This window comes from Prionailurus bengalensis, chromosome E3, assembly GCF_016509475.1.
Source record: "Prionailurus bengalensis isolate Pbe53 chromosome E3, Fcat_Pben_1.1_paternal_pri, whole genome shotgun sequence".
In the NCBI taxonomy this organism is placed as follows: Eukaryota; Metazoa; Chordata; class Mammalia; order Carnivora; family Felidae; genus Prionailurus; species Prionailurus bengalensis.
The window spans coordinates 29,351,726-29,369,854 of NC_057357.1; the positions used below are offsets into that span (position 1 = coordinate 29,351,726).

General features: G+C 42.1%; 1 protein-coding gene and 1 non-coding gene across 5 annotated transcripts in view; both read left to right on the top strand.

Annotated features, from left to right (window-relative positions):
• PDXDC1 (pyridoxal dependent decarboxylase domain containing 1) overlaps nucleotides 1–18,129 on the top strand; it is a 53,221-nt gene that overhangs the window by 7,657 nt on the left and 27,435 nt on the right. For 3 of the 4 annotated variants that reach the window (XM_043560472.1, XM_043560470.1, XM_043560474.1), the window contains exons 2-6: nucleotides 9,581–9,654; nucleotides 10,186–10,251; nucleotides 12,207–12,287; nucleotides 14,321–14,467; nucleotides 15,826–16,015. In XM_043560472.1, the coding sequence (XP_043416407.1) occupies nucleotides 9,605–9,654; nucleotides 10,186–10,251; nucleotides 12,207–12,287; nucleotides 14,321–14,467; nucleotides 15,826–16,015 (534 nt within the window). In that variant the 5' untranslated portion in view covers nucleotides 9,581–9,604. The remainder of the gene's footprint in view (nucleotides 1–9,580; nucleotides 9,655–10,185; nucleotides 10,252–12,206; nucleotides 12,288–14,320; nucleotides 14,468–15,825; nucleotides 16,016–18,129) is intronic. The other variant, XM_043560471.1, reaches the window with a different exon arrangement.
• On the top strand, nucleotides 12,807–12,876 carry LOC122472115. The gene has a single exon (XR_006294363.1). It is a non-coding gene; the product is annotated as a small nucleolar RNA SNORD45 (small nucleolar RNA).

Below are 18,129 nucleotides of genomic sequence, written 5' to 3' on the forward strand. Positions count from 1 at the left end.
TTTTTTATTTTTGGGACAGAGAGAGACAGAGCATGAACGGGGGAGGGGCAGAGAGAGAGGGAGACACAGAATCAGAAACAGGCTCCAGGCTCTGAGCCATCAGCCCAGAGCCTGACGCGGGGCTCGAACTCACAGACCGCGAGATCGTGACCTGGCTGAAGTCGGACGCTTAACCGACTGCGCCACCCAGGCGCCCCACTCCTGAAAAAATTATTGAAACTACAGTATCGTTTACTTGTATTGATGAATGTTGTGCTGTATACGTTTTAAAATATGTTAGACTGCCTTTTTCCCTCTTTATGGGGGCTGCTCTGTGTTTCCCAAATAGCAGTTATTTATATGCCATATTTGAATTTTGCCACTGCACTATACCACTCGCACTATTAATTTGCTTACTATTTCTTTTAAGTTGAGTTTAGGGGCTCCTGGGTGGCTCAGTCGGTTAAGCGCCCGACTTCGGCTCAGGTCATGATCTCACGGTCCATGAGTTCGAGCCCCGCGTCGGGCTCTGTACTGACAGCTCAGAGCCTGGAGCCTGTTTCAGATTCTGTGTCTCCCTCTCTCTGACCCTCCCCCGTTCATGCTCTGTCTCTCTCTGTCTCAAAAATAAATAAACGTTAAAAAATAAATATGGGGCGCCTGGGTGGCTTGGTCGGTTAAGCGTCCGACTTCGGCTCAGGTCATGATCTCACAGTCCGTGGGTTCGAGCCCCGCGTCGGGCTCTGTGCTGACAGCTCAGAGCCTGGAGCCTGTTTCGGATTCTGTGTCTCCCTCTCTCTCTGCCCCTCCCCTGTTCATGCTCTGTCTCTCTCTGTCTCAAAAATAAATAAACGTTAAAAAAAAAAAAATTAAAAAAAAATAAATAAATAAGTTGAGTTTAAATCCACTCACCTACCTTTTTTAAAATTGAAGGATGGTTTATATGCAGTAAAATTACCCACTTTAATGCTACAGTTTGAGTTTTGGCAGTTATACACCGAGATAGAACCATCAGCATCATCAAGATACAGGACATTTGCATCTCCCTGAGAAGTTCCCTTGTGCCTCTTTACAGTGGATCCCAGATCTGTTTTTTGTTCGCATAATCTGTCCCCACTTTATTTTTAACTTAGATTTTGCTAAGCAGTGGGGTCTATGAATTCAGTTTGAGGTCTTATTTTTCCCCGAATTCACATGAAAATAAAGATATAATTTTGGTGTCACACTTGGTTCAACTAAAGGAAGTGTATACAAGAGCTTATTTAAGCATGCTTGAAAGCTGAGAACATTAAAACAATTTTTTTAAGTCTATTTATTTATTTTGAGAGAGACATGAGTAGGGGATGGGGCAGAGAGAGAGGGAGAGAGAGAGAATCCCAAGCCGGCTCTGCACTGCCAGCTCAGAGCCCAGTGCGGGTCTCAAACTCACTAAACTGTGAGATCATGACCTGGACCAAAACCAAGAGTCGGAAGCTTAACCAGCTGAGCCACCCAAGAACCCTGAAAGCTGAGAACATTTTAAAAGTGACTGTAGAGCAGTAGTTCCCAAATTTTATGCCCTAAGATTATTCTTTTTCTACTGCAGTTTCTACTTTCGAAAGGTTGTTATAAACAACTTTATAGTAAGTAATCTTTATTAACAAACGATTGTTTATCTGATTGTTTATAATTGCCAACATCCATACAGCACGTTGCATCCTGCAGGTGGGGTGTCAAATCAGTGTCTCAGGTCATGACCACAAGTTGTTGAACAATGAAACCGAACAAAGTGATAAATAGAATGTATTCGAAATAAGGGTAGGAATAGTACCAGTGCTACTTCATACTGAGTTGATAGAATTCGAGCCAAAAGCAAAAATAAGTGATTTTTTTTCATTAATCCGTGCAGCCCTATTCCAGATGAATTTAGAATTTCCTACTAGCTTTTTGAAAACTCAAGAATTACTCCCCGACTTCCTTTACTGTTTTATCTTGCATTTGACTCTGGACATTTTTCCTTTAACGTTTAAGTTGTGAGAGCTTCAATTGGCGATATTTGTGAACATTACAAGTGTGTTATTTCTTCTTCTGATAGTGACAGGATATTTTAATACTTCACACTGACTGAAAGTGATGAAAATCACCTAGTATGAAAATGGCTCTCAAAAATGCTTCTAAAATGAGGAACGGTGGGTCCCGTTTTACACAATGAGCTGTTTCAGTTCCATGACAATCACCATACAAACAATTGAGTGGTTCTTCTTAGGAGCCTTGAAATTGCATTAAGCCCTACCACGCATCTATGTTCGATATAATTGAAGCAAAAATAATGAACCCACTTCATTACACAGCAGAATCAGCCGTAGCAGAAATGTAATTCATAAATGTACAGGCTACTGACTAGCAGTCTAATAGCTGTCTCTGAATCCTCAGTGATGAGTATTTAGGTTTTGTGATGAGGTATGCACGCTCTGTAAATGCTTCGTTGCTCTGTTTTCGTTTGCTTTTTTAATAGTAGGACTGCTGCGAGCGTCTAAGGCTGAGCGACCCAGAGTGAGAGGAGACTGTACGAGTCCAAGCTCAGATGTCTGAGTTGGCCACCACTCCCTTTCCTAGAAAAGCATTTTTTTTTTTTTTACATTTATATTTGGGAGACAGTGAGACAAAGTGAGAGAGGGAGACGCAGCATCCGAAGCAGGCTCCAGGCTCTGAGCCGTCAGTACAGAACCCAACACGGGGCTGGAACCCACAGACCGTGAGATCATGACCTGAGCCGAAGTTGGACACTCAACCGACTGAGCCACCCAGGCGTCCTTGGAAAAGCATCTTAAAACACTACATTCATATGTGTTGTTACCTGGACTGTCTCTTAAGGTCAGAAGGAAAGACAATGGAAAGGAAGCAGACTAAAGACCCCTGGTCTCCAAAGGGGGATGATTGGAATCTCTTGGTGATTTTATTAACAGAGGGACCTTTTTCCAGTTGTTTCTGGAAACAACTTCTGGGAAAAGATTTTTCGTCAAGTCACTTGACCCAACATTTAAATGAGGGAGAATGTATTCAGGTGTGTTTAGAGGCAGGCAAAGAAACCTGTTGTCCCAATACCTGCACTTCAGGGGCACTACTTGCAAATTATATGTTGTCTTTGATTTTACATTATAACTCAAACAGCCATGGCCACAAACATTTGCGTGGGCTCCACTATGTGGAGTGATGGTGTGAGCGTTTTGGTGAACGTTTTAGTGAAGGCCTGGTTTGCCCGGACTGTCTCAGCTCATCATACCTGTTGTCATGGCTTAATTGCTAATAGTGCTTCCTTTCACTCTTGAAAATGCCCTGGTTTGGATGCTGAGTTTTGGGTCATGTCGTTGAGACTGTGAAATCTTACCAATAGGGAGAGCCTTCTGATAGACTTTTTATCTAGGTGAAAACATTAATCACACAAGGATCATCTTTAAGATGCCTTAAGAGGCCTTAGCTCTAATTATGACTTTTGAGTTCAAGGCTTTCTCCAAGTGTGAGTTGGTTTGTTTACTTATTTGATAAAATTGAGAGGTAGCATTGCCTAGTGGTTAAGAGCGCTGGTTCTGGGATAGTACAGGCCCTAAAGCATATGATCTGTGCCTTTGGGTTAGTCAAGAAGTGATGCATTTAGAGTGGTAAGTTAGCATAATGCCTGGAATATAGTAAGCAGTCTGTTAACTGTAATTATTAAGGATCACAGATCTTATTGAGCCCTTTTTCTGTGCTAGACCCTGTGCTTGGGGCTAAGGAATTAAAAAAAAAAAAAAAAAGGACATTCTTCCTAGGAACTTTACACAGAATGCTGTCTTTTCCCTCTCTCCAGATCCTGAAACAATCTCCATCCAGATGCCACATAATAAATATTTTTATACAACTCAGTGTTTCTCTCACGTAGGTTTGTGTCTGTCTGATGCCTTGCTGTTGTTTATTAACATTTACCACCCAACTGCCGCGTCTGGCACTGTAATAGGTCTTGAGGGTGTGAAATGTTAGTAAGATAACCATGACTGCTCTCACTAGAAGCGTATGGAGGCATGGTTTTTAGTTTTAAGGGACCAGTTAACAAATACATGTTTTTCTCAGAGCATTCCTTGCCTGACAGCGCGTAATATTATCCTGCATCTGGCTAACATTTTGTGTTTTGGATTATCTAGTTAACACAACAAGCACATGAGGGTTTGTGGAATTGGGGTCACATATTCACATTTAATTTACTGGAGCATTACTATGTTTTTGACCCACCCACTTCTCGCCACCTCCTCCACCCCCTCCACCCCCACCTTCACTTCCTAAAAGAGAGGAGAAGCCAGAACAATTTAAATGTAAGCCATGCCTCAAGGGAATTAAGAGCAAAAATGAACTATTGGGACCTCATCAAGGTAGAAAGCTTCTGCACTGCAAAGGAAACAATGAACAAAACTAAAAGGCAACGGACGGAATGGGAAAAGTTATTTGTAAGTGACATATTGGATAAAGGGCTAGTATCCAAAAATCTATAAAGAGCTCACCAAACTCCACACCCGAAAAACAAGTAATCCAGTGAAGAAATGGGCAGAAAACATGAATAGACACCTTGCCAAAGAAGACATCTAGATGGCCAACAGACACATGAAAAGATGCTCAACATCGCTCCTCATCAGGGAACTACAAATCAAAACCACACTGAGATAACCACCTCACACCTGTCAGAGTGGCTAAAATGAACAAATCAGGGGACTATAGATGCTGGCGAGGGTGTGGAGAAACAGGAACCCTCTTGCACTGTTGGTGGCAATGCAAACTGGTACAGCCGCTCTGGAAAACAGCATGGAGATTCCTCAAAAAATTAAAAATACAACTACCCTACGACCCAGCAATGGCACTACTAGGAATTTTCCAAGGGATACAGGAGTGCTGATGCATAGGGGCACAGGCGCCCCAATGTTTATAGCAGCACTTTCAACAACAGCCAAATTATGGAAAGAGCCTAAATGTCCCATCGACTGACGAATGGATACAGAAGATGTGGTTTATATATTCAATGGAATACTACTTGGCAATGAGAAAGAATGCAATCCTGCCATTTGCAGCAACATAGATGGAACTGGAGGGTATTATGCTGAGTGAAATAAGCCAGGCAGAGAAAGACAGATACCATATGTTTTCACTCATATGTAGATCTGGAGAAACTTAACAGAAGACCAAGGGGGAGGGGAAGTTACAGAGAGGGTAGGAAACAAACCATAAGAGACTCTTAAATACTGAGAACAAACTGAGGGATGATGGGGGTGAGGGAAAGGGGAAAGTGGGTGATGCGCATCGGGGAGGGCACCTGTTGGGATAAGCCCTGGGCGTTGTATGGAAACCAATAACAAGAAATTATATTAAAATAAATAAGTAAATGCAAGCCATTCCTCTCCATGAGCATGTGCTCTGTGCAGAGAAAGACTCACACGGGAGAGCGTGAAGCTGCATTTCCCCCCACCTTTCACTGTGTAAACATCTCACTATCACATGTGACTTCTGTGTTTAAAATAAATATTGTTCATAAGTAGTGAATTCTAAATGAAGTCAACTATTTTGTCTACTCTTAACTGAAAAATGTGTTCCAATCCTATAGGAACATTAGCTGTGTTGACCTTAGAACCTGTATGTTGATGTCCTTTATGCTGTGGCTTCCTAAGGGGTTTCAGAGGTAACATGACAGTCCGAGAATGAAGCTGACTGGAGACCTTTTGTCCTACAAAAGCAATCAAAATTAGTAAGAGTCTGAATCACTGCCTTCAGGAAGCTTATCTAATTGGAGAAAATATCTGTACTGGAAGGATCATCTCTAAAACAAGTCGCAGTAGAGGATGTAAGGAATCATAAGCAGCAATTGCATGTTAGAATGGCCCCAGTTTCAAGGGTTGTGTTCCACTGTCCCCATAAATAAATACAATTGTGTTTGTCAAGCAACAGGTTCAGATTATTTGGCCTAGAAAAAATGGGATTGATATCTTTTTTTTTTTTTTTTTAAGAAAGCATGCGCAAGCAGGGGAGGAGGCAAAGGGAGGAAGAGAGAGAATCCCAAGCAGCCTCCATGCTCAGCATGGACTCTGATGTGGGGCTCAGTCCCATGACCCTGGGATTGACCTGAGCGGAAATCAAGAGTCAGACACTCAATTGACTGAGCCACCCAGGTGCCCCGTATTGATATCTCTAAAGAGAATATGAGAGAGTGAAATGGCTTTATCCATAAAAGTTTCTTGGAAGTACTGAATTGTGATTTAATAGCTGGAGAGAGAAAAGGCAGAAAGGCAATTCAGACATGGCAAGTGTTAAAAGCATGAAACATCGAGGTGTGGTTGATCAAGCAAAACTGTTTGTCTTTTCCTTTGGCCAAATGATTGGGGACACACTGGAGTGTCACAGGAGGTGAGAATAATAAGGAACGTGGCCGTAGACTGAGGAGTTAAGATAAATTCTCTAGACCATTATCTGTTCCTCGTATCCTGCTCATGATCGTTAACTGAGAACACTGAGACCATTTTAGATGGCATTCTAACCCATCTCATGGTTACATTTAAATTGTGGAGTTGATTGTAAGCACCATTTTTAGAATGATTTTTCTGTCTTGTGTAAAAATCATATTGGACATGGCTACATGCTTATTTTTGTAATCCCTTTTGGGAGTCACTGTGATGTAATAGAAAAGGAGCCAGGAAACCCGGGGTCTGGCACCACTCCACCATCTGTTAGCTCTGTGACCTTAGGCCACTCGCTTCACCTCTCTGAGTCTTAGTCCTCACTTATAAAATGGCCGACCGGGGGCGTCTGGGTGGCGCAGTCGGTTAAGCGTCCGACTTCAGCCAGGTCACGATCTCGCGGTCCGGGAGTTCGAGCCCCGCGTCAGGCTCTGGGCTGATGGCTCAGAGCCTGGAGCCTGTTTCCAACTCTGTGTCTCCCTCTCTCTCTGCCCCTTCCCCGTTCATGCTCTGTCTCTCTCTCTGTCCCAAAAATAAATAAACGTTGAAAAAAAAATTTTTTTTTTAAATAAAATGGCAGACCGGACCTTTACATGTTATACTTTCTTTGCTTTCTTTTCATTAATTTTCTTCTTATTGTTATGAAACGGATCTGATCTCCTTAATGGAGGGTTGGGAGCTGAAAGCCCCACCTGCCTACCCATCCGCACTTTTCCAGAGTTCTTCCCAACAGTCCTAAGACTCAGAAGAACACGAGTGGAGAATCCCTGGACCACATCCCTAAGGTCTCTTCTAGAATGAACATTTTCTATACTTACATTGATAGACTGAGTATAATTTCTTTTTTTTAATATATTTTTTAATGTTTATTTTGAGAGACAGAGCATGAGTGGGGGAGGGGCAGAGAGAGGAGACACAGAATCCGAGGCAGGCTCCAGGCTCTGAGCTGTCAACACAGAGCCCGATGTGGGGCTCGAACCCACAGACTGCGAGGTCATGACCTGAGCTGAAGTCAGATGCTCAACCAACTGAGCCACCCGGGTGCCCCTGAGTAGAATTTCTTAAAAACAATTTTGAGGAGATACTGCAATACTAACTGTAATACAACCTACTGTATATTTATTCCATATAATATTAGGTGCAGTAGGAAATATGAAGAGAACAGAGCATAAATACACTTGACATACACTTGAGTAAGAGGGGAACAGAAGAGAGCCTCTGTAACTGTTTATAACCCAACTTATATAGACATTCAAGACAACGAATTTGTCTGCTTTAAGATTGCTAGGGAGATTAAGAAAAAAGAAAAGAAAATGAGTCGGTGTGTTTAATTTTGTAAGATTTAAGAAATTTTTTATTTAGAGGTGCCTAGGTCACTCAGTTGGTTGAGCGTCCAGCTTCGGCTCAGGGCATGATCTCACGGCTCGTGGGTTCAAGCCCCACATTGGACTCTGTGCTGACAGCTCGGAGCCTGGAGCCTGCTTCAGATTCTGTGTTTTCCTCTCTCTCTCTGCCCCTGACCTGCTCATGTTCTGTCTCTGTCTCTGTCAAAACTAAACCTTAAAAAAATTAAAAAGTATTTTTAAATTTATTTTTTGAATGTGAGATAGTAGGACACTTGGTAATAAATCCAAAAAGAACATAAAGGGGCACCCTACTGTTGATTTTGGCTCAGGTCATGATCCCATGAACCCGTGAGATGATCTCACAGGTTCGTGGGATCAAGCCCCCCATTGAGCTCTACACTGACAGTGTGGAGCCTGCTTGGGATTCTCTCTCTGCCTCTCTCCCTGTCTCTCTCTCTCTCTCTCTCTCTCAAAATAAATGAACATTTAAAAAATGTTATTTCAAAAAATCAAAAGGAAATGAGCTGAAAAGACTCCTGATACGATGATGGCTGTCCTTCCAGAAGCTCCCTTCTCTGGAGGCAGTCACTATGACCAGCTGGGTAAGCTTCCAGAGTGTATGGAATCACTCCCAGATTTCTGAGAGTATTTATTTCCTGTGGCTACTCTGACAAATTAGCACAAACCGGGTGGCTTAGGACAACAGAAATGTATTTTCCCACAGTCCTGGAGGCCAGAAGTTTGAAAGCTGTATCACTGGGCTGAAATCAAGGTGTTGGCAAGGGCTGCACTCCCTCCAGAGGTTCTTGGGGAGAGTCCCTCCCCTTCTTGAGCCAGTATGTTGCCAGCCAGCCCTGATTCCTTGGTTTGTGGCCCCATCACTCCAGTTTTTGAGGCCAGCACCTCAAATCCCCCTCTGCTCTGTCTTCGCACAGCCTTCGTGCATGCGTGCGTGCATGCGTGCGTGTGTGTGTTATGTAGTCTCCCTCTACTTCTCTCGTCTGCGTTTGTGTGACTGCATTTAGAGCTCACCTGGACAAATACTGGGTAATCTTACTCTCTCAAGATCCTCAACTTAATCACTTCTGTAAAGACTCTGCCACATAAGGTAACATTCACAAGTCCCGGGGATTACAATGTGAATATCTTCGGGCGGTGGGGGGGGGGGGGGGGGGGGCATTTTTCAGCCTACTACAACAGTAAATCAAGTAGCATACTGTACAGACTTTTCTGGACCTCGCTTCTAAGTGTAAAACTGGAATAACCTAACGTTAATTCACTACCAGTTAAGTGATTGTAATCCATAGAGTGGAATATGGTGTTATTACTAGGAATGAGGTGGATATACTACTGATACGGAACCATATTCACTGTAAAGTAAAAGCAAGTTGCAGCAGTACATATGAGTTAGGTGAGAACTTGGAAAGATACATGTCAAACTTGAGTGGCATGCCTTAGGGAGTGGACTTTTTAATGTTATGTTTGTACTTTGGAATTTATTTTTTTTAAGATTTGTTTTATTTATTTGGGGGGGGGGGCAGAGTGAGAGGATCCCAAGCAGGGCTAGAACCCATGAACTGTGAGATCATGACCTGAGCCAAAATCAAGAGTCGGATGCTTCACCGACTGAGCCACCCAGGCGCCCCGTACTTTGGAATTTTTTAATCGCATGTACTTTACAGTAAATCTGTGTGTTTTATATTAAATCCAGAAGAAAATGGACTTGAATTTAATTTTTCTGCATGGATTATGTTGCAGAAATAATACAGGATTATCCCGGTTTTAACCTTTTTTTGACTTCGCCAGATAGCAGACCCTACACTGGCTGAGATGGGGAAGAACTTGAAGGAGGCCATGAAGATGTTGGAGCACAGTCAGAGGTGAGCGTGGGGCGTCAGTGACCCTAGGAAACGTGCTCAGCCTGTTGTGAAGCTGGTGGCACTGGTTTCCTGCCGGTAAAAACTCCTCTTGGTTTCAGAATGTCACGCGTAGTTGAGCTTCACCTGACTGGAAAGACGGTGTTCGTCTTGGGTAGAAGGTACTTTGTAATGAAAGGATTTTGAAATTGAGGGGCAGGACTTAGCATTTTCAATTCTGCCTCTTAAGAGTTTCATTTACTTAATATATTGATTTGAATCTATAAATACTTTTTACTGTATATTTATATCCTAGAGGGCATCGGCTAACCAAGAAATGGGTTAAAAAGTGTCATTTTTTTTCATGTTCTTTTCCTGAGATTCGGCCTGTACCCCCAACTGGGGGCTAGGGTGATAGGGGTAGGAGAAGAGATGTGATAAGTGTGTTTCAAATCCTGTATCAGTTACCAGGAGGTCACAGGCAGCATTGTCACCTGTTGGCCTGTTCAGATGTTAGCAATTTGGTGACATCGTTTTTTATTTCCTTTAAATTAGAAGAACAGAGGAGGAAAATGGAAAGAAGCTGGTATCAGGAGATATTCCGGGGCCACTCCAAGGCAGGTAGGTGGCAGTGAAGGTGCCTACTTTTAGTTAGGGTATGTGTTTTCTTTAAACCAAGATTTTACAAGCCATTGTTGGTTTATAATTTTAGTTGTGATAAGCACAGAGCAAATTGAGCGTCCTGTGCAGTGTAACACCAGGAAAACAGACTGCCATTGGTTGGTTGGTGAGAAATCTACCTGCTTCTTCCCCTTTCCCATTCAGGATCTAATTTAATTTAATTTCCCATTCAGAATTAACAACCTCATGACTCAAAAGTGAATGCACAAGTTTGTAACTATAACTCGACTATCATACTTAGTTCCTCCTTGAAACCCATGATCTATTCAGTAGACTGAGCTTTGTGGTGAGAGATACTTTAATTTGATAAGATTTATTATTTGTATAATAAAGTAAAATGAAAATGTCAACTTTGATCATTTGTTGGCAGAGTGATTTCTTTTTTTGGCAACTAAAACCAATCTGTCAAGCGTGTGTGGTTTAAGCTAGCAGGGAAAATAACAGGAAAAATAAGCAGGCATGTAACTAGAATTTTCACAGGATGTTAGCACTCAGTGTGGACTTAAAGTCCCAGCCCCGCTTCCCTCAAACAAGCTTGTTTCTTCTGTTGTTTTATAACCAGGAAACTGCACATAGGTAAACAGTACAACTCCCTTAAATTGTCCTTTGACCTGAGTATGAATATATACGAGGTTGCAAAAGGAAAGTTTGGAGGAAAGACACAATGTGTCATTAGGTGTCATATCTGACACACCCAGGTACTAATATTTTGAGACAGGCGCTCCTGTGGGTTGCCTGAATGGTGCTGATTTGAAGCCCTCTAGCTGTAAGGTAGGTTCTGCAGCTGAGAGTGGGAGCCAAATCCTGTCAGTCCTCTCCACCCAGAGCTGTGGATGGGAATGAAAGTGTTCTATTAAGCCCACAGAAGTTTCCCTAAAAGAGATACTACCAAGAACATCTATAATGCTCCAAATGGGAGGGCATTAAAGCCACAGGTCAGGAGCTTTCACACTTAATATAATAATGCCAACGTCTGAGATAGCGCTTGGCTAGGCACAGCATTAAACGTTTTTCAGGCACTGATTGCATCCTCACAGTTCCATAATGTAGGGTCTGAGGGAGTTCAACGGCTTGCTCAAGGTCACTTGGTGGGCCCCCACTCCCCACACACTGTCCAAGGACCAGAGCCCCTGTCACATGAGGGTCAGCACCTTGGTTTTGGCCTTGTTTTGGCGGTGCTTTTGAAAAAGAGAACTTGGTATTAGTTCTCACTGATTGGTCCAGTCCCATTAATGGAATGATAATGTCTTTTCATTAGAGTTACTGCAAGTCGCCTTGCCATTGCTTTACTGCTTTAGCCATTGACGTTCTTCGCATTAGTTTTCAGTCACGTAATAAGCACTTAATGTCATATCTGGGAAGTAAACCTGTTTATACTGTAAGCAGATCTCAGATCTCTAGTTTCCCTGCTTGAGGAAGAGGTAATAAATGATGTTTGCGTTACATGTTTCAGTTGGTTAGAACAGACAGGACTCCTGCGTGGAAGAAAACTAGCCATACCAGTGGCATTGGAGTATGGTTGCTGCTTTTGTGACCTTCCAGCATCTCAAAAGGACTATTTTGGTTCCTATAACATGCTTTTTAAATACTCTTCTTGGATTCGAATGAACAGGTAGACAAATATTGCTAATGTAATCCTGGTGAAATTTTCAGAACTCAGTCTCCTATTTGGATAGAAAATTAAAATACCTGGTTATATTGAGAATTCAGTTAATATGAGGTTTGTTTTTAAAAGCTGTATCCTGTATCTCAAACACGTTCTTTCTCCTCTAGCTACTCAATTAAAAAACAAAACAGAAAACACAACTTACCACAGCTTGTTTAAATGAAGGAAATAGAGTGGTGGGGATGTGAGCTGTTTCCACCTGTCTGTCAACTCTCTTTTGATTCTGCAGTGGACAAGATATGGTGAGCATCCTCCAGCTAGTTCAGAATCTGATGCATGGAGAGGAAGAGGAGGAGTCCCAGAGCCCCCGGTAATGGACACCAGTTGGCAGCTTCTCTCTGAAAGTATATGTGACCTTGACTTTGATAGTGACTGCATTCTGACCAGTTGCTGAAATAGCTGTGCTTCATTCACAGTTACACATGATATTAAAACAATGTCCGTTTTTTCTCTTCTCAGCGAGACATTTAATGTATGTTGGGTAATAGATTTCGTAAAAGGAAGGCATTTATGAAAACGAAATCCTGTAGCTTATATGGCATCGTTTCTCAGGGGCTGGCGGAGGGACCAAAGAATGACTGCTGTGTGCGTGTCTGCTTCCGGTTGCTTCTGCTGATGTGCTGCGGCTTCTGACCGCTAACAGGTGCCACAGCTCAATCTGTTGGTGGCAGGGCCCTGTTGTCTGTGAAACCTCCGTTTATTTTTTTTCATCTAGCTTAGCTCCCTATTTAGTTTCATGTTTAATTGTTTTAAATTTAGTTTTTTTGGAGTAAGTCATTCTCCTTTTTCAAATATCAGAAGCTACAAAGAGTACAGAAAGGCAGTTACCAGTCAGCGATGTGACGGCACGTACTAGCCGAATCCAGAGTTGATGTAAATTCTGAAATGACAGTGACCTTGAATGAAAAGGGGGTATTTCCTTCATACTCTTCCTCCCCAGCTTCTTGTTCTCCTTAGAGACAGCAGCGTTGCCAGCTTCTTGTGTACTCTTCAGAGATAGTCTATGTGTACGTATACACAAGCCGAGTGTCTGCACTCCCTCCAGGACGTAAACGCCGTTTGGTGTTGTGCACCTTGCTTTCGTCACCTATGTCTCGGGGTTCACTGTATATCAGTGCACAAGGAGCACTCTCCTGGAAGAGCTGCTTCGTTTTACTTTGGATGAGTGAACGGTGTTTTATGTAGCTAGTCGCCTGTTCATGTTCCCTGTTGCAAACATTGCTGCAGCCGGTGACTTTGTACGTGTGTCCTTTATCATACCAGCAAGTGTTTCTGGAGATGAAAGTCCTGAAAGTGGGATTTCTGGGCCAGGTGGGCTGTGTGTCTGTAATTTGGATAGCTCCTGCCGAGTGTCCCTCCGTGGAATTAGGCCAGGTTACAGTCCCACCAGCAGTACGTGAGACTAGCTCTTTCCCCACACCTTTGCCTGCAAGGCTGTTTGTAGACTTAAGGACCATTGCCAGTCTGCAAGGTGAGAAATGGTATTTCAGCATAATTTGAGTTTGCATTTTTCTCGTGAATCAGGTTAAGTGGCTTTTTTATATGTTTTAAAAACCATTTATATTTCCTTTGCTATGAACTATCTCCTTTGCCCAGTATCCTGTCTAATTTTTTGGTCTTTTTCTTACTGATTTACAGTTACTTTTTATAAGGGACGGTATTCCATCCATTTTATTTATTTTTTTATTTTATTTATTTAAAAAAAAATTTTTTTTTTCAACGTTTATTTATTTTTGGGACAGAGAGAGACAGAGCATGAATGGGGGAGGGGCAGAGACAGAGGGAGACACAGAATCAGAAACAGGCTCCAGGCTCTGAGCCGTCAGCCCAGAGCCTGACGCGGGGCTCGAACTCACGGACCGCGAGATCATGACCTGGCTGAAGTCGGACGCTTAACCGACTGCGCCACCCAGGCGCCCCTCATTTTAATCATACATAAAACATACCTGGTTCCCTTGAATTTGCTGTACTGTTTTAAGTAGCTGTTGAATGCAGGGAATTGACTTCATCTAATGATTCTTTAAAAAAATTAATTTCGGCACATTTTGTCTCAGCTCTACACGCCATAGTTCTTATAGCAGGCATTTGCTTTTTTAAAAAATGGGGGATAAAACTATTCACAGTTTGTATATGTAGTAGATATTCAGTAAAATCTTCCTTAGATCATCATTACTTTTTACACATTGTATTTTCTAAACTTATCTGGATTTCTGCCTTCTAGGCCATTAGGTGGATTTCAAGTCTGACAGATTTCTGTAGAAATGCCATATCTCTAGGTTTTGTCTTACTCCTTTATTCGTATTTTGACTAATACTTTTTAATATAATTGACTTTGATTAACAGAATCCAGAATATTGGAGAACAAGGTCATATAGCTTTGTTGGGGCATAGTCTGGGAGCTTATATTTCAACTCTGGACAAAGAGAAGCTCAGAAAACTCACAACTAGGATACTATCAGACACTACTTTGTGGCTGTGCAGGATTTTCAGGTAAGGACGTATATGAGTTGGGTACAGACTGTTTCCTGGAGCTCTGCTGCCTGAGTTCATGTAGGCCTTTTCCCCTCCCTCTTGGAAGGCTTGCATTTAAAAAAAAAAAAAAATCTATGTGCCTCAGTTTCCCCAGCTGTTCAGTGGGGGTAACGTCAGTATCTGTTTCATGGCATAGTTAGGAGGAATAAATGAGTGAAAGAACTAGCTTATGTCAAAAGCCGAGAATATAAGCACATACATTTTGGATAATGTCAGCAGTTACTTATTTTTAGGATTCCTACTTGACACTTGTCTATAGAAGAAAGAGCAGGAAAGTGGTCGCAGGTATTTTTAATCAAAGGATTAGCTTCTCCTTTAGTAGAAGGAAAATGCTGCCATAAGGAAGTTGAGTATGTGTTATGAAATTGAACGCTTTCTGCTGTGCGAAATATCACGCTTTATGCTGTGATAATGTTGGCATTATTAAGGAGTTATAGCACATAAGGATTCAGTAGAAGACACAGGACCAGTGGTATTTTGGGGCTTATGCTGTTACTTTTTTTTTTTAATGTTTGTTTATTTTTGGAGGGGAGAAGGGAGAGGGGGAACGGGCAGAAAGAGGGAGACAGAGGATCCAAAGTGGGGCTTGAACCTCACAAGCCGTGAGATCACGACCTGAGCCGAAGTCGGGTGCTTAACCGACTGAGCCACCCAGGTGCCACTATGCTATTGCTTTTAAGGAAAAGGAATGTTTGCCTAACACTGGAAAATTTAACTTGACAGACTCCCTTTCAGATGTTGGAAAACAGCTTGGCCAAGCAAGAGTTTAAGTTTGCCTAACTGAATTGCAAAGGAGAGATTTTCTTCTAATACAAATCTGCCACCCGTAATTGAAATTCTCTCTCCTTACTTTTCTGGAAGATGGAGAAGAATAATTTGCCCCAGGCAGACAATAGTAAAAGCAAAAGTTAGGCTGACCAGCAGCTTTCACCTTTTTCTTTACTTGGAATGTTTTTGGACTGAAACTGCTGAGGACCTTGCCTGCGTTATCCAGGGCTGGCCTTCTTGTAGAGTAAGCTGAAACCGTGATCTCTGGCCTTTTTGTATCTAAGGGACTCCTATTCTCTGCTGCTTTTTTTCATAGTTTCTGCTCTTTTTGGAGTATGGACAGAGGGTGATTGCATCCATTCTTTATAACCTCCAGTTGTTAAGGTGTGGTCAGCCATCTAGAATGAGGGCGATCCCTATCTCCTTTGGGTGCTCTAGGTGAAAATTCCTAGATTAAGAAAAGAATTACTCCCAAGACTAAAATGAGGATGTAAAACTGTCTCTTATCAGAGACAAGAACACACCGAGAGGTGGCTGTCTCTTCACAGGTATGAAAACGGCTGCGCTTATTTCCACGAAGAGGAAAGAGAAGGGCTGGCAAAGATCTGTAGGCTTGCTCTTCACTCTTGTTACGAAGACTTCGTAGTGGACGGCTTCAACGTGCTGTATAACAAGAAGCCTGTGATATACCTTAGTGCTGCTGCTAGGCCTGGCCTGGGCCAGTACCTTTGCAATCAGGTAATATGGGAGAAGGTAGACCTGTGAAAGAAATGGTGTTCCTCTCTGTTCTGGAACTTTATAAAGTGCATAGGCCCATATCTTTAGCCATAGTTCTTTTCAAATGAAAAGAAACAATATGCTTGTTTTGTCAATATAAGAAAATATGTAAATAGATATTAATGAATTTTCAGAATTGTGTACGTATATGTATTGCTTAGTTGCCCAAAGGCAACCACTGTTAACATTTTTCTTCCCCAGATTTTAATCAGAGAGTGTGTTTGTGTTTTTACAAGGTTATGTTTGGCTTTTTTCACTTAGTGTTATAACAGGTGCATATCCTGTTTTAACAGTTCTTCAAAGTACAGTTTATTTTTAATATCTTCATAATAGTCATTCAAGTCACTGTATAGTGTTTTAGCCAACTGTTTCCCTTTTGGACAGTTAGAGCATTTGCATTCTTTTGTTTTCTGTGACCATTTTCAGGAAGTGCTCTTTGCATAGTGTTAGGGACTTTTTTATGCATAGAGCTTTTTCTTTATTTAGAAATTTCTATATTTAGAAAGTACTTTCTAGATTATATTCCTTAGATAGATTTTCAGAGTCTGTCTAGAATTACTAGATCAAAGAGCATTACCATTTTTGATGCTCATGGGACGTCATTACGCTCATTGACATGTAGCCCAATTAGGGGGCTACAAAAAAAATGTTCAGCCTCTTGGCCGAGAATGTTTTAGTTTTGTTTTTGGGTGTTTTTTGTTTTGTTCTTTTATTGAGAGAGTGAGAGAGAGAGCGAGCACAGGACAGGGTAAGCGGAGGAAGGGCAGAGAGAGAGGGTGAGAGAGAGAATTCAAAGCAGGCTCAGCGCTGTCAGCATGGAGCCCGACCAGGGCTCAAACCCACGGACCATAAGATTGTGACCTGAGCGGAAATCAAGGGTCAGACGCTTAACCAACTGAGCCGCCAGGGGCCCTGTGAGGGTTTATCTTTTGTAAGATGAAGGAGTCCTGTTGAGATCGGTGGGGGAAACTCAGGGACTTCAGCTGATTTTGAGCTGTGGTCACTGGCAGCAGGAAATGACGTCCTCTTTTTGAGTGTGTACAGAATGAAGAGATTTACAATGTCCTTACAGAAACCTGGAACAAATTACTTACTGAGTACCTACTACAGGCCAGGTTCTTCTAGACCCACAGCTGCCTTGTCCCAGCAGTCCCGTCTTCAAAAGCTGTATGGGGGGCAGGGGTGCGCCTGGCTGACTCAGTCAGAAGGGCATGCAACTGACTTTTCATCTTGAGGTTGTGAGTTCGAGCCGCACGTTGGGCATTGAGCTTACTTTACTTTTTATTTTTACTCTTTTTTAATGTTAATTTATTTTTGAGAGAGAGAGCGCGCGCGAGTGGGGGAGGGGCAGAGAGCAAGGGAGACACAGAATCCGAAACAGGCTCCAGGCTCCAGGCTCCGAGCTGTCAGCACAGAACCCAACGTGGGGCTCAAACTCACAAACCGTGAGATCACGACATGAGCCAAAGTTGGACGCTTAATCGACTGAGCCACCCGGGCACCCCATGAAGCTTACTTTTTTAAAAAATGTATATTTTTCATACCTAAAAAAATATATATGAATACTTAGAAAATGTTTAGAACGTTTTATACTAACAGTAGCTAATTGTTGGCTTATGGGGTGGGAGGGCATTTTCACTTTTAATTTCTTTCTTTTTTTAATGTGTGTTTTACTCGGGTTTCCTTTCCTCATAATTTAAAAGAAGAATTTTTAAGGAGGGAGAAGGTGTGCATAAAGTGTTCGTTAAATGTTTGGTCTCTAAATGGTGCTACCAAGTCTTAGTTACAGAACAATATGCTGCAACTGTTTAAAAATTCCTGAAAAATTCCTCAAAATTCCTGAAAATTCCTCAAAGCTGAAAATAAAGATATAAAATGTATTTGACAGTTACCATCTCCATTCATAACACTGACTTCACTCCTTTTAAGAAGTGTACAGCTGCTAATCCATATTTGTTGCTTGTTAAGAGTGGGTGGATCCATAAATAAGATACTGTTCTTTGAATGCCTTTAGCTGGTGTTATTTACCACTAATGCTCAGAGGAAGGGTCCTAAATTATCTCCCAAAATGCTCA